The 16,138-nt window shown below is 35.3% G+C and overlaps 1 protein-coding gene across 1 annotated transcript; it reads right to left on the reverse strand.

Annotated features, from left to right (window-relative positions):
• Window positions 1–575: 575 nt before the first annotated feature.
• On the reverse strand, window positions 576–16,004 carry LOC121878747 (dephospho-CoA kinase-like). The gene is made up of 6 exons (XM_042385108.1): window positions 15,681–16,004; window positions 13,048–13,119; window positions 6,486–6,617; window positions 5,060–5,147; window positions 4,496–4,648; window positions 576–2,780 (listed from the first exon to the last, which is right to left on the reverse strand). The coding sequence occupies exons 1-6, from the start codon at window positions 15,790–15,792 to the stop codon at window positions 2,639–2,641; spliced, it is 699 nt and encodes a 232-aa protein (XP_042241042.1). The 5' UTR covers window positions 15,793–16,004; the 3' UTR covers window positions 576–2,638.
• Window positions 16,005–16,138: the final 134 nt, after the last annotated feature.

Consider the following 16,138-nt stretch of genomic DNA (forward strand, 5'->3'; position numbering starts at 1 on the left):
TAGTTTACCTCATGCAATTTGGGATTAGGTATTTTCCCTGCTCTCTGGAAATTCTCATGAGCTGCTACAAACATTACTGCTTAATGTGTGTCAGGAGGTGAGTATTGACCTATTGTGTGCAGGTGATTAATTTCTAATTAATATATATATATATATATATATATATATATATATATATATATATATATATATATATATATATATATATATATATATATATATATATATATATATATATATATATATATATATATATATATATATATATATATATATATATATATATATACTTTAATGATTTGGGGTTGCACTTTATTGGCGACAGCACTGGAAAATGCTTGGGAACCCCTGGTTTATGAGGGTAATGTAAGATAAAGTTTTTGATACAAGCAGCCTTCACTTCCAGGTGAACCATTGACTCGGTGTTTAATTTAAGGAGCAGTGAAGCTTCAGGGTTAAGGAGTAGAAACCTTCACTTTAATTTATATGATTCAAGTTCCTTTGCCCTATGAAGAAAGTTCATACTCCTGCTGATTTCTAATCCCAAACAGGAAGGAGGAAATGAAACTAGGCCATTTGTGTTTTTCCCTATGACAAAGAATGAGATTTCATATTTCAATCTTTCATTTATTACCTTCTGGTCATTTGTGAGTGACTTGGGATTTTAAGCCATCCACAAATAGAATACAATAGATGGGGTTTTAGTCAATTGTATCTTGACAGCACCCGACTCTGAAGAATTTACATCTACATTAAGAAAAGACTCATGTTATGAGTACTTGATTGAGCCACACAGTCACAGCTCTTCTAAGAGGTACCTTAAAATTAACACAAGTTTCTAGAATAGATTTTATACATACTGGTAATGTTAAAGGTAAAAGAGGAGGCAAAACCTCTTAAATCTTGTGCTCAGGCCATAAAACAAGATTGCATTGTTTTCTTGAGTCATAACTAAAATAGTATCTTAAGAATGAGCTTTGGATGATGCCTGAAGATCAATGGATTCTCTTTAAGGTGTTCTGTAATACCCATTCACTGATGACTGTAGATCTGGAAGAGACCTAATATAAATAATGAATTTAAGAATGATCTCTTAAGATATATTGGAAGCAAGGTTAAGTGCTTCCTAAACACATTTTGGAAACTGCTGTACTGTAGCTATGCATTTAAATAATGCTAATGTACGAGCAAAGAACATTTTGGACTGAAATGCCCAACAAGAATATATATTAACACAACATGACATATGCAAATACTGCACATAAAAACAATGCAAAATGTGGTCAAGTTATGAGGACAGCCAAGACTGTCCATTATGGCAATTTTCACTCTACATACTGTATTACATCACTCACATAGCATCACATGTACAGTATATTAAAATAATGAATTAAATGATATTCTAAACACTGAACACACTAACCAACTGTATAGCTTACAATGGACCAAAAAACAAAAATAAAATAATACAAGCATAACACTTAGTCTCCTTGGCTCATCTACATGAATATATTTGCAGCAATAATGCCTAACAATGACCAGGAGGAACTACTGTTACAGGAAATGTGGGATCAGGAGCAGGAGTTTCCTTATATTGTCGAAGGTATCTTAACCATATTAGCCTATAAGAGGGTTTCAATTCCTGACCTGATGTCCAACTGGTGCTGGAAACAACTGCCAGATCAAATGACACCAAATATTTTACCATGGTTCACAAGGTGAGAAACCTGCTGTTACCAAAAGCTTTATCCAAAATCATCCTTCTGAGGAGTATATCTTGCTCTTCAAGATTTCAGAGGCCCTCAAACAAAGTTATTAAGCAGTATGAAACATACAGGTTATTCAGTGAGAACTTTACATCATGTAAAATCAATTGAATGAAATGATTAAAAAGAAATGTTGGATTATTGGTGAGAGAACATGACAACACTGTACGAGTATTTACATGTTGACAAAAAATACCGAAGATAATTTTGCACAAAACCTCATACTTTAGTGCACGGAAAAACTGAATACATGTAAGATTGAAAAGAATTCGGAACAAAGGTAAGATATGCCTCTATGTTTCTCTGGTGAACTATTAAAATATCCACCTTTTGAATGTGTTCATATTACATCATTAAATTAGGTAGGTTAAATAAACTGTAAAACAATATTTTCATATAAAACATAAATTAGTAAAATTTTAATTAAAATACAATCCAATGTGTAGATTAATAACTAAAACATCCTCAAATAATATCACAGGGTAAGCAAATAAAATTATCATTTGAGAAAACATTGAACTAAAGAAATAACTAAAATACGTAGTTTTATATAAAAATGGCAATAAAACATGAGAAAGTAATATATTATCCCCATAAAAAAAAGGTATTAAAAGGGTAGTCATTTAATAATTACTTTTAAGTAACCATAAATTACTGTAAATACTTTTCGTAGCTGACACTGTGACTATTACCTGTGTGGTGAATACAAAAAAATATTTTTTCTCCATGTAGTTAAGGAAGTTAAAATGCATGCTTTCTACAGAACAACAGTGCTCTCCAGACCGACTTTACTCCAGCACTGTTTGTGTTATAGTGTTAGTATTCTCTACAATCTTCAGTTTTCACTACTGTTCACCGTATTTGGCCTCATTCTATAATAATCCTATCACATGAAAAATAAGAAGGTACAATATAGCCACCAAAACAGCCATGAAGCCTCCTCCATAGACAACACGATTATAAATGTGGTGATTTGAGGTCCTCACAAGTTTGATGATGCCCTCTACTTGCTTTCTGTGGAAAAAATAATAAGGAATGAAGCATCTAATACCATTTATGTCTAATAGGAAGAAGCAAGTGACCTACATGATCCATGCCACCAAATCACCCCCTGGCAGAGCCTGTTTCTGCCGGAGGACCGTGGCACAATTAAGAGCATGATACACTCTCTAGACAGATCTGAGTCTTTTGGATCCAGTGGTTTACTTACTGTCCAGAGAGGCATCAAATTAGGGGTTGAAATTCCCAAGAGACTTTGAATTTGAACCACTTTTGGTCATAAGATGGAAGCTTATTGTTCTGGTCCTCAGTTCTTGTTAAGTTCAAAATTTGCTTTCATTTCAAAACTGAAAGGCACAGTTAGTGCTGTAAATGTTACTAATGTCCATGGCCCCTGGGTCAGCCTCACACAGTGTCATTTAGGGCCATGCAAAATAAATTGCGCTTGCACAACTCCCTAAAAAATCCCATACCTCCAGATTCTAAATACAAAGACTGAAGGATAATAAAATCAATTACAATATGCAAGCTTAACTCCTTGGTTGCTCCATGTGAGGTCACTAATAAGACTATACTACACAGGCTAATTCCAGGAGGGGATGTTGTTGGTTTGATGACCCAGTAGAAACTAAAGATCAGGAGCAGAAATTTTATTTTATGAACAGAAAGGATTAAAAAAACTGAGTCTTTTGTGGGTTTTGGCCCCTGACCTGACATTTCATTGGATATTGAGACAACCATGGGAGCAAATCTTCAATCCTGGTTAAGATGGGTGAGAAGGCTACTTGCAGGAAAATATTGTCCATCTACAATAGGTAATGAAGTCTGCTGTTAGGCATGACAGGGTACTCTGACAAAGGCATGTTCTGTCAGAGGGTGACTTAGCAGTAGAGATAACACAGATTACTTAGTGATAACCTGTAAGTCAGAAAAACAGGGAGAAGAATGTGCTTTAATTTGAGGAAAGATGTCATTATACCTAAAAATAAAGGTCTGCTGAGTTATTGTTAATATAAAAAGATACCAATCTTTATTATCATTGATAACAATTGTCAACTATGCAATTAATTTTCTATGTTGCCTGACAAAGTTTACTTTAAAATGTAAATTACCAAATTATAAGTCCTTTAAATAAATAATAATTTATTGGACAAATACAAAATAAATGTACTGCACATTATTCTTGTAATTTTTTATCAATGAAAATTATACTGGTACCAGTTACTTGGACCAGAATTCACTCCAAATTTAATCTAGCTTTACTTTAAAATACTGCATTAATCTTGAAAGGAAACATACAAAATATTAAGCAAACTGTTGATTTCAACAAATCATAATTCAAACTAACTTAAAATCTTTGCACTTTACTGGAGGACAAAATTCTCTAGTCACCTAACTCTTCTAAATTATAATCTTTGTTTAAAATTTTAAGAAGAAACACCAATTTCCCAGCCTTCTCTATTCCTACTCTATTTCCAAGTTTTGAATGTACCAGTCTCTCTTTCCCTCTCAAACTGTTTGTAAATGAATTTATAAAACTTTCAACTGTAAGAGTAAAGTAGAATATTATTTCCATGCATTAAGATGAACTCATACTTGATTTATGCCTTTAAGCATGTAGGATATGACACAAACATACAAATATATACTGTAACTGCATATTTTTAAACACATAAACAAACTTAAATCCCTCTACACAAACAATAAAAGCACTGCATGGCTCAGCTAACCTGGTATTGCTTAAGCTTCCCGAATTTTCAATGATAATGTCTGCCATATTGCACTTCTTCTCAAGGGGCATTTGGGCTTCAATTCGACTTATGGCCTCTTTCTCAGTATACTGGTTTCTATCCATTAGTCGTTCAAGCTGCGTCTCATCATCACTGTTTTAGAAAAATAAATGAACCATAATGCTACAAGCAGAACATAAAGTTAGGCAATTAAATAAATATTTAAACAGATTCACAAGTGTTTCATTAACTTATTCTCCTTGCTTGATCTATGTGAAGCCTAAGACCAGGAGCTATTACATACTTTGTGTCAAAGTAGGAGCCAAGAGGGCAGGAGTATGAACTTTCTTTTAAGGCTTTAAGTGGTTTTAGCCCCTAAACTGAAGCAACTATCAAATCAAATGAGACTGAATATTAGACCCCAATTAAACTAGTGAAGAAGCTATACTTGCAGAAAAAAGCATTGCCCACTTAAATAGTGTAACCAACCATAAGACAAGTCAAGGACATGTCACAGATGCAAAATTTGATATTATTTCAAGGAAATAAGGTCTGGTAACTTACCAAGAAACAACAATTGTCTTGTATAAGTAAGATGTAACTTTATTACTCTCAAAGAGAAGTGGAAGATCCAACACCACAAATTGCTCTCCTGAAATTTTTAAAGAAAATATTAAAGCCTTTCATTAAAATAAGCAATTCAATATTACTGAGTTGGTCCTTGAGGCAGAGACTAAAATGAATATAACCCCATCATCCCTGTACCTATAACCTCTTGTGTACAGCATCCCTTCTGATTTGAATAAAATTGTCTGGCATTAGCCAAATAAAATAATAAAAGCGGTGCCCCCCCCCCCCATAGTGAAAAGGTTAATGAGTGAAAGCCTGGATATGCATTACCATTATTCTTGCCACTGTACTGTACTGCTACTGTATATCAACATTTTTGCTGACTGTTATACTGGTGGTTTACTTTTTCCTTCTAAGCTACACTAATACTTTTAAGTTCTTTTTGCATTCATATTGTACAGTAACATATATATACAACCGGTGGTAGCTCGTCCATAAGGACTGCAGCCCCCCTTACAAAACTGCCAGACATAAGATACATCTACTTCTATACCAGAATTAAAAAATTTCATCAAATTTTTATAAAAGATTCAGTTAGAATGTTATCTTCATAATATATTGACACTATTTTCATAAGAATAATACACCTAAACTTAGTTGACAATCATTGCAAGTAAGCAATTGTACGTTCTTTTTACGCGTTTATTGCCAGTGCTACACCGAAATTTAGGCTGCATCTTCAATCTCTGCAGTCCAGTGACCTATCTGATACGTGCGGTGGAGGGGTACAATAGCAACGCTTTGACTTCACAGTAGACTTTCTTGCGGAATACCATGGTGAATGACAGATTATCTGCTTAGCAATCATATACTATATCCATTGAAAATAAAATGATCACAAAAATAAAGGACTTTAATGAAAAATTAACTAATCACTTTGCTTCATCAAAGATCCACCGCATGGAGTGTATTTTCAAGTAATGCCCAGCTGGGCCCCAGAGTATTTGTGCCATGAACTTCAACTGACAAACTGGATCCTAAGGTAAATAATAAATTTTTTCTGTGGCAAATTTATACAGAATTGCAGTCCCCTTATGCATATTATCACGAGCTGCCACTGTATACAACAATACACTGACATACCTAAGACTTTCATCTCATACATTATACTCCTTCTCAATGAGCTAAATGCAGAGGCATTCCACGATACTGTATTCACATAAATTTAACTGGACTCTACAAATGTAAACTTAAAAGGTCTACCACAGACCCTGGCAAAAATTTCACCCCAGAAATTAGAGAAGGAGAAGCAAAATAAAAAATTGACAATGGCTGATAATACATCCCTAATCAAAGAGTCTTAGCTTTATTGTACAGTTCACAAATTCACATAAAGTTATTCAAATAACATTAAGGTAACCTTTCAGAAAGTAGCGGAAGACCTGACGCCTTATTTCACCATATATCTCTGGATGAGTTATTTTGTTGATGGTCTTTCTCTTCTCTGCATCAGTAAACACCAGGCTGCTCAACTTTGGTCTATCAAGTTCTCCTGATCAAATGGAATACAAACTGGTAATACAGTACATAGGTTTAATGTCAACATATTACAGAATACATAGTAATGCCTGAATATACTATGACATACGTATATTAGGTTTAATGTCAACATATTACAGAATACATAGTAGTGCCTGAATATATTATGACATACGTATATTAAATCCCACCTAATCCACGCTTCTCCAATCTGTAGTCCACTGAATTGTAATACCAAATGTGTATACATAATCCATGCAAAACACACTCTTTCCATTGTATGAAACTATGAAACATGCAAGAAAAAGTGCAAAATATTCTGCCCAAGAATTTTTAAACATTTTTATGAGGATATTATATAGAAAGATATTCAAGCTTCAAGTAAAAAATGTACATGTATAATACAGAAAACACATTTCATACAGTAATGATGTTACAAAGTCAATAGATAGTGAAAGCTTAGCAATATAAAGCAGTGTTTAAAACATTACCAAAGGTAAAACTTCTGATGTCACATGCATCGACACACACTGATTTAGAATAGTGAAGACATAAATAAATGTTTTATTTTACTGAAATGTAAGGAATAACATGCTCTGTTTGTCTCTAAAATTACCTTAAAAGAAATTACTGAATTGCATAGCACTCATTTCATACAGCTGCAACCACCACTTCCTTCCGGCTGAGGAGTTGGCAGTGACATTATCAGCTGTGAGACATGTCAATAAACTGTTTATACAGGCATTTTTTCTTTATCCAATTTCTACAATATGAATATACGTATATAATAACAACTAATTTTACTTGAAATTTGCATCCTTATTTTGGGACTTGCTAATCAAAATTTAGCGTTGCTGATAAACTACTGTACAGTACAGGTTGTACCTCTCTAGTCCGGCATTCTGTAGAGTAATGATGATATGTTTTCACATGTGCACACTTACATATGCGCAGTCTCACTTTTTTTCTTTACCATTAATGGTTAGCTACTTATATTGTTCCATCTATTAACATTAAATAACATTACTTCAAACAACCATATTAATTTTTTTACATTAATTTTACTACAGCTACAATCAGGGTCTTATTTTCTTCAGTTTTATATGTAGAACCAATCAGTCACTGGTTTTGTAAGCATTAACGAAAACAATGCCGGCAGCCGTCTCGTCTCCTCGTGTGTTTTAATATTTCACGTATTATTAATGAATTGTATTGTTCATTTTGCACACACAAACATTAATTCAATAAAAAAAATCAGAAACATTAATTAAAATATATATGAACGGTAAATAAGTGTTGCTTTCATATTCTTATGTAGAGTAATAACGATATGTTTTCACATGTGTGCACTTACATACGCGATCTCTCTTTTTTTCTTTACCATTATCGTTAGCTACTTCTATTGTTCCATTTATTAACATTAAATAACATTACTTAAAACAACCATATTAATTTTACTACAGCTACAACCAGGGTCTTATTTTCTTCAGTTTTATATGTAGAACCAGTCAGTCACTGGTTTTGTAAACAACGAAAACAAAGCCGTCTCGTCTCCTCGTGTGTTTTAATATTCTACGTATTATTAATGAGTTGCATTGCTCATTTTGCACACATAAACATTAATTCAATCAAAAAGACATTCAGTAATAAACAATAATGAATCCTTTGTACATAAGAGAAATGACGCTGTTTACACGATTGTGCACGTCTGAACGTTGGTGAGCCGTTCAAACCCGTCGAAATTCGAGTTTCCGCCGTCAAAATTTTTTATTTATTTTTTGTGTGTTCCAATAAAAAATGTTGAATTAAAAACTCGCGAAATTTGAGAAGCTACTGTACGACATTTAACCCTTCAATATGTCTTCAAAGAGACTATGAAGCAGAGAAAGTGGTGCTAGTGCTTCCAAGAGTAAGCACAAGTCACTATCTATCTAGGAAACGGGTGAATTTCCATGGTCCGGCACCGGTCAGGTCCCGAGGTTGCCGGACTAGAGAGGTACAACTTGTATTTGATTTACAATCCGCTGGGTCTGTAGAAGCAAAACCCCAAGGTCAATGTAAAATTTATTGTATTTAACTCAAGCCACTTGTGCTCATAAAAAAAACAAAAATGTGACTCAATACAGTAGACAGTAGCTATATGCTGTACAATAGTGGTCCCAACCTTTTGGAGGCTCTAGGCCACATTTATCAACGTAAATATAGTGAGAGAGCCAAAACTTTGGATCTACGTTCAAGAAACAAAAATCTCATATATACTGTTCAGTTATTTGCAGTTTTACACGTCTAGCTGTTACCAGTTACATATTTTTTACATTTACTCTTGGACAGGATGTATGTATTTACCCCAGTGAGAAGGCTGGCTCTCTCTCTGGGGTAAATACACACGTCCTGTACACAACAGTTGTACCAAGTTATTACATATTTGCAATAATTTCACTCTTTCAAAGAATCCCATATAATTCACAATTTTCTAATAAATCCTTGCGGGCTCCATAAAATGGTTTCGCGAGTGCCAGAACCACAGGTTAGGGACCACTGCTGTACAACAATATTAAAAAAAAAAAGGAATGAATTAAAATAGAAACTACCCATATACAGTATACTGTGCTGTTAACAAAATAAATAAAAAATAAATTAATATACTGTACTGTAAGCTGGAATCTTCCATCCCCAGAAATTTCCATTACCAGGCATTTTTCTTTACAATTCCAACAAATTCTGAGAAAAATCTCTCTGCTCCAGGCATTCGAATGAACTTCCGAGAGATTGCATCACCTGCCAGCACATGGGTAGGTAGGCTCCGAGTGCTCCTGAGTTATGATTGGCTACTACTGTCATGTGATTTGCATGGGATTCTTATGAATGGCTGATGTATCTGCACTTCTGCAGCCTATTTCCTTAAACTCTAGTATTGTGACACTTTTAGTTCAATGTCTGCTGCCATTGTACAAGCTTGTTCACTCACTCACTGCTGTTTTTGCATACCGGTTGTATCATGCAGTACTGTATCAGGATACAATCAGCCAAGAATACCGTTAAAGCAATGTTAAGACGTAAAAGTGAATAGTGACATTAAGTGTGAAAGTACCATACGTACAGTACAGGAGGCCTGCCAAGTTTGCGGATTTTTACTTCGCGGTTCTCGGTTATTCATGGATGACACCCTGGATGTACCCAAGAATGTCTGTGGGTAGTTTTAAAGTTGCCATCATTTTTGCGACTGGAACAGGGAGCCATTCATTCTAGAAACAGTAATTTCCTTTGCCTGCAATGTAAATATGTGTGTGTAGACACACACAGACAAAACACTACAAATAAATATTAATTGGAAAATCCTCTCACAAATAATCAGAAACAAATTTATTAAAAATGTGAGTCTACCCTCAAGTCCATTCTCTAGTACAGTACTGTACTTTATTAATAGAGCACAGACTGGAGGGTAGACTTTCAAATTTTTTAATAAATTTGTTTCTGATTATTTACGAGAGGATTTGCCAATTATTATTTATTTGCATGTGTTGTGTGTGTCTACAAACACACACACACACACACACACACACATATACAATATTACAGGTAAAAGAAATAGTTGTCCTAAGGGCAAACACATAAAGGGAATACACATTTCTTTGTACACAAGTAAAAATGCCCCCCCCAAGCCAAAAATTTTATTTGCGGATTTGGCGATTCGCGGCCATTTTGAGAACATAACCTCCGCGAATTTGGGGGGCCCCCTGTACTATAATGTATGCCGACTGTAGGCTATTGTGTATAGGGTGCATGTACAGTACAGTGGTCCCTCGGTTAACGAGCACAATCCGTTCTAGAAGGTTGCTTGTTAACCGAAAAACTTGTTAACCGAAACCATTGTTTCAATGGGTTTTTGGGTAATTGGTTCCAGCTCACCGAAAATTGCCTAAATTCAACAAAAAATGTAGAAAAGTACACTTACTTTGAGGTGTGTATGTAGAAGGCTCCTGGATGATGATGAAGATGATGGGAATTAGAATGGGGGTGGAGGAGAAGGGAGAAGAGAAGGCATTGGGGTGGAAGAGAAGTCACCCCATGGTGCCATTTCACCCATAAAATTTTAGTTCTCTTGGTGTAATTCAAGATTATTTTCTTTAAATCAACACTGCACTGCATTATATATTGTCAATATGTAAAATAAATTTCAAAATGACCAATAATTTGCTTGCAAACACAGAAAAAAAGCGTTTAGTTGAAGAGAGTCTCAAGCAAGATGTTACCTCCACTGAAAAGACACAAAGACTGACGCCTGTATGGTGTGTTGAGAGGCTGGATGGCGCGCATAAAACTAGTTTCATTATCTTCAATTATGTTCAATAATTGTTAAAATGACTAAAAAATTTAATATTAAACTTTTAAAATTATTGAATAGTATAAACTTCTTGATATTTGCTAAAATGGTAAGGAATTTAAGCCCTACAACCGATTACTGTATTGGAGGACTAATACTACAGCTGGTGGACTGCCAAATGCAAGTGAAAACTTGTTGAGGTCGGCTCGTAAGAAACTCGTTAACTGAAGTTAAGAATCTTATGGGAGGTAACTCGTTAACCGAAATCTCGTTAACCGAGGCGCTCGTTAACCGAGGGATCACTGTATACAGTGTGTGTACTAGTGAAGTCACGAAACTTCGCAACTGTAACCACAACTGCAGAGCAACCGCATAAATTATCACAACCACCACAACTGAAACAAACGCACGAACCCACGCGGTTGTTTTGGTTGGGAAACAATCACAAACGAGGGTTGAGCTGAGAAATTCATTAGGCAGTGGGGCCCTCCAAGTACTGTGTTGCCTTTATGTACAATATGCTAAAATAATAGATACAGTGAACAATGTTTTTAGATCTTTACAGTAACTTGTTTAATTACAGGTGACCATTTGTAACCTTTTTCACACATGGAAAGTAAACAATGGTAGCATTGGACAATCTGATGAGCATAAACCTCTTGTTTTTCCCCATTAAAAAGCCATAATTTGGGGCAAAACATGACTGTACTTTAATGTACAGCTTGTACTCAAATGTGCTAAATTAATAACTAACATTTTTATATCTAGTGTAAACTATGGAATGTTTATACTCAAATTAATTGCTATCTTGCAAGAATTCCAGCAATGCAAGTTATATTCTGCTAAGTCAGTGACATTTTATAAGAGAAAAACTTAATAGTCCCTGACCTGCACCATGCCTCCCCCTCCACTGACAACTAATCTCCCCTCACTGGCTGTGAACACCCCACCACCTCCTCCCCCCTCCTCCCAGCCAGCAGGGAGGCAAGATGGCAATGATCATAATTTTACAGGATGAATTTTACAGGATGAATTTGATTTAGGATTGAAGTTTTTCTCTTCTAAAATGTGACAGACTTGACTTGGCAGAATATAACTTGCATTGCTGGAACCCTTGCAAGATAATGATTAATATGAGTATAAATATTTCATAGATTGCACTGAGATAAAATTTTTAGTCCTTTAGCTTAGTATATTTGAATACATGTTGTACAGTACACTAAAGTAGAGTAATATGTTGCCCAAAATTATGGCTTTTTCACAGGGAAAAATCCTCAGGAGATAAGTTGAAAAGTTCACAAAGGTTACAGCATTAATCAAAGTTTAAAGTTAAACCAAACAACTACAACCGCACAGTTGTGACTTCCTGACAACCGCAACTGAGGAGCTTTGAAATCTGACAACCGTGACATCACTAGTGTGTACATTCCCTCCTTCATTTAGGGAAAGGAAAGTGACAGCACCAGCTGCCAAAGTAGATGGTACAGGAAAAAGCAGACCATCCTGTATCATCATATCACCATTTGGCCTGCCTGCATCACAAGCTCAAGACAACAGCATCTGCTGGCGAGTACAACATACAGTAGTGTAAACAGTAGTATATTTTTTTTATTTAAAATATAGAGCATTGTACATGTACAGTAGTGTTTGCATAAATAAATATAGCTCTGTGTCTATCCGACTACAGTTATGCCTCTATAACAGCAGTGCTCCATGCAAGATGCATAGTTTAGACGTAGAAACATTTATCACTGCCTAGAAAAATTCCAGGAATGTGTGACTTTTTCTAGGGATAAGATAATTTGTCTCTGCCCAGAAATCTCTCAAATCTGGAACCGCTCTGCACCAATTATTCCGAATAACAGGGAGCTTACTGTATGTGTAACAAATGCAAAAAAAATATATACACCACCTTATGAAGGATTGGAGTTAAAGGTATCCAGGACTGAATATGGATAAGCAATTACAACTTTCAAATTAATACTTAATAACAAACGGTACTTGTACAGCGCAAGTTAATCTACTGATCTTGTGAGATTCTTTCAAATACACATATGATACTGTATGAGATGTCAATACTGTATTATAATTATATTCAGCTAGTCATAGTCGTACTTACCAGACTCTAAGAACATTTCATCTCCAAATGTTTCTCTGATCTTCTTCCATGCCTTCTTGCCGGGCTCCACAACTGTCAACAGAAGATATCCTGTGAGTAAGCTAATGAAAATAAACTTATAATAATTACAGTTTGAAAGAAATACATGTGAAAGTGGTAACTGACCCTTTCATCGAACGGAACGTCAAGATGGTCCGAGAAATCAACCAGGTATTGTTTCCCTACCAGGAAATGTTTAAAGACCTCAAAGCCAAGAGGAAACAAATACCAATCAAGGTGTTTTTCAAGAAAGAACCAGCCGCTCACTCAGCTGATTCATCTCCTTCCCTCACTCAGTCAGCTGCTACTGCCACCGCTCCACCCTCCTCCTCCCAGCCACCCCCCACCTCACCACTCGCCTCCCGGCCACGCTCCACCTCCCGGCTGTGCGTCTCTTCACCACCCGCCTCTCCACCAACCACCACTTCATCAAGCTCCAAACTTCCACAAACAAATGTAACTAGCATTGGTGATTTAAGTTTCTTATACACAGCATAGGTAAACATTAGTGCACGAAGGTAGTATAAGTTGCTATTCGCTGTTTTGCCAATTTGCGCCATTCCTTGGAACCTAACCCTTGTGAACAGCAAGGGTTTACTGTAACTAATTTCTGCTTAATATGTCAGGGGTCTGGGGTTTCCAGTTAGAAAAGTTAAGTTAGGTTAGGTCCATTGTTGTTTGTGTTTTCGTGTTTAGTTTCATGTAAATAGCATAGCATCTCCAGAAACTTGGTGCAATTGTTCCTTTTACTGCTGTCTCTTCCATCATTACCAAATTTTTCAAAATAATTTCTTCCTAAAGTGTCTCCTTCTAACAGGTAGATATTGCAAACTATTACCATTCTGAAAATCAAAAGGTGTCAATTATATTGATAATTATGAAAGTGTGAAAGCAAAAGGAATTCACAGATTACTGTATCTTATATAACTTGAGGCAAATTATGTGGAATGAGGAACAACAATTGGTAAATTTTCACTTGTTGCCACTATACGAAATCATATAAGAAATAAAAGTAGAAACTATGATTTTCTGATGTTTTTTGATGTGTTATGAACGAATTTGACCTTAATTTCTGGTGCAAATCAATAGCTTCTGAGATAAGCCCCCTTTCATCTCAGTATCTAGAGATTTGCTATAAAAATCAAGGTTAAAAGTGTTCCAAATACATCAAAAACCACCGGAAAAACAGTTTTGAATCCAATCTAGCCAACCTAACCTAACCAGGGGAGCTCCACAGCCGTTCGATGTTCTGGGTGTGTACCGCCACATCATTTAATATGCTGGGTGTGTATCTTCAGTTCGAACATACATAATAAAATGTTAAAAAGGTAAATTTTTACTTTTGGACATGAGTTCCTAGGGATTGACCAATATGTTTTTCCAGTGTATTTTGGTGTGTTTTAAGCGAATCCGACCATCATTTTTAGCCCCCCCCCCCCCCCAACAATAATGGGGGAGAGCCTGGGAAATCGGGATTTTTGGGTGGGTGAGAACACAAAAACGAGTCATCTAACCTAACCTAACAACTTAACGTAACATAACCTTACCTAACCCCTAGCTGGGGACTCCGCCTCCGGACCCCTGGTAGACCTAGCTTATACTAACCTAACACTCAACAGACGTAGGGAGAACACCGTGATTACGTAGGAATTGGATCGCATGATCGTCTTTCTCGTAAAACTCGGCAATAAACTAAAAATAATTGTAGGAGTATGAATCACACCCAACCTCCACCACGGCCATTGTCAGACTGGTGATTGAAATTCAAATCTGTACCCAGAATGCTTCCTTTGAAAAAATTCAAAAGTGATTGGTTAAAAAAAATCGCGTGATGAGATTGATACATCATTGGTCATGACTGGAAGACGTCAGTCAACATTGCGCATGTGTGATGTAAACACACTCATAATTAACTCGGTTTCACACAGATAACATCTCTTCACAGACGAAGACTGAAAAGTATATAAAATCAATTAAATTCGATTGTGTTGATATTTTCCATTTCCAAATGGTAAATTTGGGGTATAAAATTCTCAGAATAGGGAGACCTAAATGTTTCAGTAGTTTATAACTTAAGGGCACGCTATATCCGAAAGTATAATAAAATCGTTAAATATCCCACTTAAACGTACTTTACGCTAGAAATACCATTGAAGCAGTGTCTTACATTTGTCAAAATTACCGATTTTAACTATAAAATTCACGAGATTTGTTTAGTGGCAACAAGTGAAGGGGAAATTTTCAGATATTTTTATATTTGTGCACCGTTCTATTTAACCTAGCCTAACCTAAGCAGGGGGCTCCGCTGATTAGGTTAGGTTTGGTTGGCTTTTGGTGATTTTTTTTTTACACATATTACTAATATCCAAAGAAAGAACGGTGCACTACTATAAATTTACCAATTTGAACACATAATAATATGTTAAATATCTCACTTAAACGTATTTTGTGCCAGAAATACCAGTGAAGAATTCTTAGAAATATAAAAAACGAATGATAGCAACTATAAAATTCCAGAGATTCATTTAGCGGCAACAATTGAAATAATAACCAACATTTTAACCTCAGACAAAACATGTACAATAATAACTAACTTTGTCTTGCAATGAGATCAGCATCAATGACCGGGACTCCCATCTCCTGGATCATGGCACTGACAGTACTCTTGCCCGTCCCTATACCACCAGTCAACCCTACCAGAAACATGTCTATTTTACTAAAGCAGCTGAAGCCTTACTAATATATTGACCCACTAAATGTAACTTAACTTCAGCTGGTTTTCTATATATATATCTATTAACTATTAAAGGTCTCTACTGATGGTGCCGTGCCTCCTACCACTGAAGACTTTAGTAATTCTTGTTAAAACATAAAGTAATAAAATCTAGTCCATGTATTTGTTAATAAAATAATGAAATGTTAATCTAAATTATTTCAAGTAAGAGCTAATATCTTGTACGTTAAATGTAATGTAAAAAAGAATGATTAGAAAATTCATGACTTAAAAACGTGTGAATGAATTTTTTTTATCGTTCTAATATTTTGGTTTTAT

The sequence above is a fragment of the Homarus americanus genome, unplaced genomic scaffold (genome assembly GCF_018991925.1).
Source record: "Homarus americanus isolate GMGI-L3 unplaced genomic scaffold, GMGI_Hamer_2.0 scaffold2558, whole genome shotgun sequence".
In the NCBI taxonomy this organism is placed as follows: domain Eukaryota; kingdom Metazoa; phylum Arthropoda; class Malacostraca; order Decapoda; family Nephropidae; genus Homarus; species Homarus americanus.